Source organism: Coffea arabica, chromosome 1e (assembly GCF_036785885.1).
Source record: "Coffea arabica cultivar ET-39 chromosome 1e, Coffea Arabica ET-39 HiFi, whole genome shotgun sequence".
NCBI classification, from domain to species: domain Eukaryota; kingdom Viridiplantae; phylum Streptophyta; class Magnoliopsida; order Gentianales; family Rubiaceae; genus Coffea; species Coffea arabica.
Genome location: NC_092311.1, coordinates 7,374,945 through 7,379,041, shown reverse-complemented (window position 1 = coordinate 7,379,041; position 4,097 = coordinate 7,374,945). Strand labels below are relative to the sequence as shown.

Genomic DNA, 4,097 nt, shown 5'->3' with positions numbered 1-4,097 from the left:
TTATAAATAGGGATTAGTCAACTCTTCAAAATCACTTTTACACAATAAGTCTACATCAGATCTTGAGTGATTCAAGTGTGTGAATACTCCAAAAAGGAATATTTATACTCTTAGTTGTGCCATCTCTTTTTAACTTTTCAAGTGTGATTCAATTTCTTCAATAATGTAACTTTGTGAGGGTTATCCGTGTGATTGTAAAACTTCCTTGCTTGATCGAGTGAGACTTGAGGCAAGAAGGAAGTGATCATTCATTTGTACACAAGAGATTGGTTGATAGTTGATCATATTGAAGAAACTTGATATATAAAGTGATATTCAAACTTAGTCAAGTTTGAAATTTGGTTTGCAATTCTATCCCTTCATTTACTGTCTTGCTATATATATATATTGCTTACCTGTTTTACTCATAAATTGCTTGTGCTAGTCTATCAACTGCTTTTCTGTGAGGTCCTCTTGAAAAAGAAAAATAGGTCAAAAAAGGGGGTGACTCATATCTTAGCTTACTTTTTTAGATGACCTAATTCACCCCCCCTCTTAGGTTGTTCTCGATCCTTACAATTGGTATCAGAGTTTGGTCTCCTTGAGATTAAGCTCAATCGGCTTAGGAGTAAAAATGACAACCAACAATGCCATGTTCTTTGAGGGACAATCTGTAACTAGACCCCCTTTGTTCAATGGTTCAAACTATGTGAGTTGGAAGGAAAAGATGATTATTTTCTTACAATCTATTGATATTGAGCTATGGTTTATTGTCAATGAAGATCCGTTTGATGCCTCTACTATTGATACAGAGACAAACAGGCCGAGACCAAAAATAAGAAGGAAACTAACTGCTGAAGATAGAACCCATCTCACTCTGAATGCCAAGGCGATGAACGTACTATACAGTGCTTTAGACTCAAATGAATCTGTTAGAGTCAATGGCTGTAAATCTGTAAAAGAAATCTGGAACAAACTTCGAGAAATACACGAAGGAAGTGAAAATGTGAGAGAACAGAAGAAGTCTATTCTGGTCACGAAGTATGAATCCTTTAAGATGGAACCTCACGAAAATATCGATAAGATGTATTGCAGATTCAATGATCTTATTAAGGATCTATAAGTTCTTGACAAAGATTACTTTCTAGGTGAGAAAAATAGAAAAATTCTGAACGCTCTATCAAAGGATTGGGAAAGCAAAGTGACTGCCATTGAGGAAGCCAAAGATCTGAACACTTTATCTATTGAATCCCTTATAAATTCACTCACCTCTTACGAGCTAAAACTCAAGTCTAAGGTGCAGGAAGAGAAAGACACAAGAGTTAGAAAAAACATTGCTCTGAAGACTTCACAAGAAGAAGATGATACAATCTCTCTGGATGGAGATGACATGGAAGGTGATGATAGTGACATTGCACTCATCACACGAGGCTTCAAAAGAATACTCAACAAGAGAAGATTCAAAAAAGGAGGACATAGCAATTCCTTTCCAAATCAGTCCAACAACTTCAGAAATAAAGGAAAGTTGGAATTCAACAAAAAGTAAACTGATAAGTGCTTTGAATGCGGCCAACCTGGTCACTATGCAAATGAATGTCCAATGAAGAAAAAGAAGGAGAACAAGAGTGAACGAAAACCAAAATTCAATAATTTTCAGATCACCTGGAATGACTGCAATTCAGAAGGAGAAGTAGAGGAAGAAGAGGAATCTGCCCAAGTGACTTTCATGGCCATTGGAGATGAAGAGGTAACTCATTGTAACTCTCAAATTGATAGTGATAGTGAGTCTGATGTTGATATTAACTCTTTCCTAGAAAAAATGCATAACAGTTTAAAAGAATCCTATGTTAGAAACAAGGAATTAAAGCAGAAAATTAGCTTTTTAATACAAGATAATGCAAATCTCTTTAGACAAAATAAGTGTCTTAAGCATGAAAATGAGAACCTAAAAAGAATTGAAATTGATGTGCTTGCTGAACTTAACAAAAAGATAAATTTCTGTGACATACTCAAAAGTGAACAATGCAGCCTAAAAAAAAGGATGGATGATTTATGTCAATTGTTACATCATATGAAACAGAACCGCCTTCAAAAGAATGACACTGAACCTCACCTTAACACTCATCAGATAAGACTGAATCAAAATGTAAATGAGTTTGCTATCCATAGGAGAAGGCAAGTCAGATTCATTAAACCTGTTTATTTGATTGATCCAATGACAGTATGCAACTTTTGTTGTCAATTTGGTCACATGAATAGCAACTGTTATGTTAAGAAAAACTTGAGAAATGGAATGAGATGCATGTGGGTTATTAGACATAATGCTAACCATGATGGACCCAAAAAGTAATGGGTATCAAACATTATATTGTGAACTACTGTGTAGGTGAACCTGGTGAACAGTATTAAAGAATCAAAATGGTTCATAGATAGTGGATGCTCAAGACATATGACTGGTGATGCATCACAGTTCATCAAGCTCAAGCAAAAAACAAGTGGAAAGGTTACTTTTGGAGACGATAATAAAGTCAAAACTGTTGGTATTGGTGATGTTGGTAAGAATGGTCAGACTTTTGTTCATTATGTTCTTTTAGTCGACAACCTGAGTTACAATTTGCTGAGTGTTAGTCAACTATGTGATAGAAACCTGCTCGTGTTATTTAAGAAACATGAATGCCTTGTTCTTGACTCAAAGTTCAATATTATTTTCAAAGGAAAAAGAGTTAATGACATTTATGTGGTGATTCTTGAAAAGGTTGATGCTTCCAGCCTTAGTTGTCTCAAAATAGCAAATGAGGATCCCTGGTTGTGGCATAGAAGGCTTTGTCACTTCAATATGGAGTTGCTAAAAGAAATTTTCAAAAAGGACCTGGTTAGAGAACTTTCAAAACTCAATTTTTGTAAAGATCGCATCTGTGATGCTTGCCAATTTGAAAAACAAGTCAAGGTACCTTTTAAACCAAAAAAATGTGTTTCTACCTCAAAACCCTTAGAACTCCTACATCTTGATCTTTTTGGTCCAACTCAAACCACAAGTCTTGGTGGCAAGAGATTCTGTTTTGTTATTGTTGATGATTATTCTAGATACACTTGGGTGATGTTTCTTGCACATAAAGATGATGCTTTCAAAAATTTTATTTTCCTGTTTGCCAAGGTTCAAAATCTGATTGATTTGAAAATCATAAAAATAAGAAGTGACAATGGCACAGAATTTCATTTTTGTGGATTTCCAGAATTTTGTGACAACAATGGCATTATACATGAGTTTTCTATTATTAGAGTACCTCAGCAAAATGGAGTAGTTGAAAGGAAAAATAGAACTCTTCAAGAAGCTAATAGAACCATGCTCAGTGAATACAATTTACCAAAGTACTTTTGGGTTGAATCTATAAACACTGCATGCTATACCATGAACAGAGTTCTCTTAAGACCAATCTTGAACAAGACTTTATATGAGCTGTTGTTTGATAAAAAACCTGTAGTTGATTACTTTAAAGTTTTTGGTTGCAAATGGTTCATTCTGAACATCAAGGAGCATCTTGGTAAGTTTGATAAAAAATCTGATGAGGGAATCTTCTTGGGATATTGTGAAAACAAGAGAGGTTTTAGAGTTTATAATCGTAGAACTCTAGTTATAGAAGAAGCTATACATATCACTTTTGATGAATCTAATGGTGACACTTCTATGAGTTGCGGTGAAGATATGGTGCAGGTATTCGAGAAGAATTAAAGAGGCTAACAATCAGCAATCAAGGCACAGCTCCATCAGAAAATAATTCAAAGGAAGATGGAAATCAAGACAGTCTTGCTAGAGAAGACAATGACAGTGACACTGAAATTCCAAATGATCTTCCAAGAGCCTGGAAATTCGTTCAAAATCATCCCAAGGAACTTATCATTGGGGATCCATCTGAAAAGGTCAGAACACGTTCCTTCTCTAGACAATTAATAGATAACTTTGCATTGGTCTCACATCTTGAGCCCAAAAATGTTGCTGATGCATTAAATGATGAGAGCTGGATTTTGGCCATGGAAGAGGAGTTAAATCAATTTGAAAGAAATAAGGTTTAGACATTAGTTGCTAGACCACAAGATCATCCTATTATTGGCATTAAATG

General features: G+C 35.0%; 1 protein-coding gene across 1 annotated transcript; it reads left to right on the top strand.

Annotated features, from left to right (window-relative positions):
• Positions 1–613: 613 nt before the first annotated feature.
• LOC140015899 (uncharacterized) lies at positions 614–1,102 on the top strand. The gene is made up of 2 exons (XM_072068734.1): positions 614–677; positions 762–1,102. Exons 1-2 carry the CDS (start codon positions 614–616, stop codon positions 1,100–1,102), a joined length of 405 nt encoding a protein of 134 aa, XP_071924835.1.
• The last annotated feature ends 2,995 nt before the right edge of the window (positions 1,103–4,097 follow it).

What these genes read in the sequence shown, in the direction of transcription:
- LOC140015899 (XM_072068734.1), top strand. Translation starts at nt 614, where the DNA reads ATGACAACCAACAATGCCATGTTCTTTGAGGGACAATCTGTAACTAGA. An exon ending in TAGACCCCCTTTGTTCAATG is followed by an intron (nt 678 to 761) that starts GTTCAAACTATG and finishes TTGTCAATGAAG; the next exon opens with ATCCGTTTGATGCCTCTACT.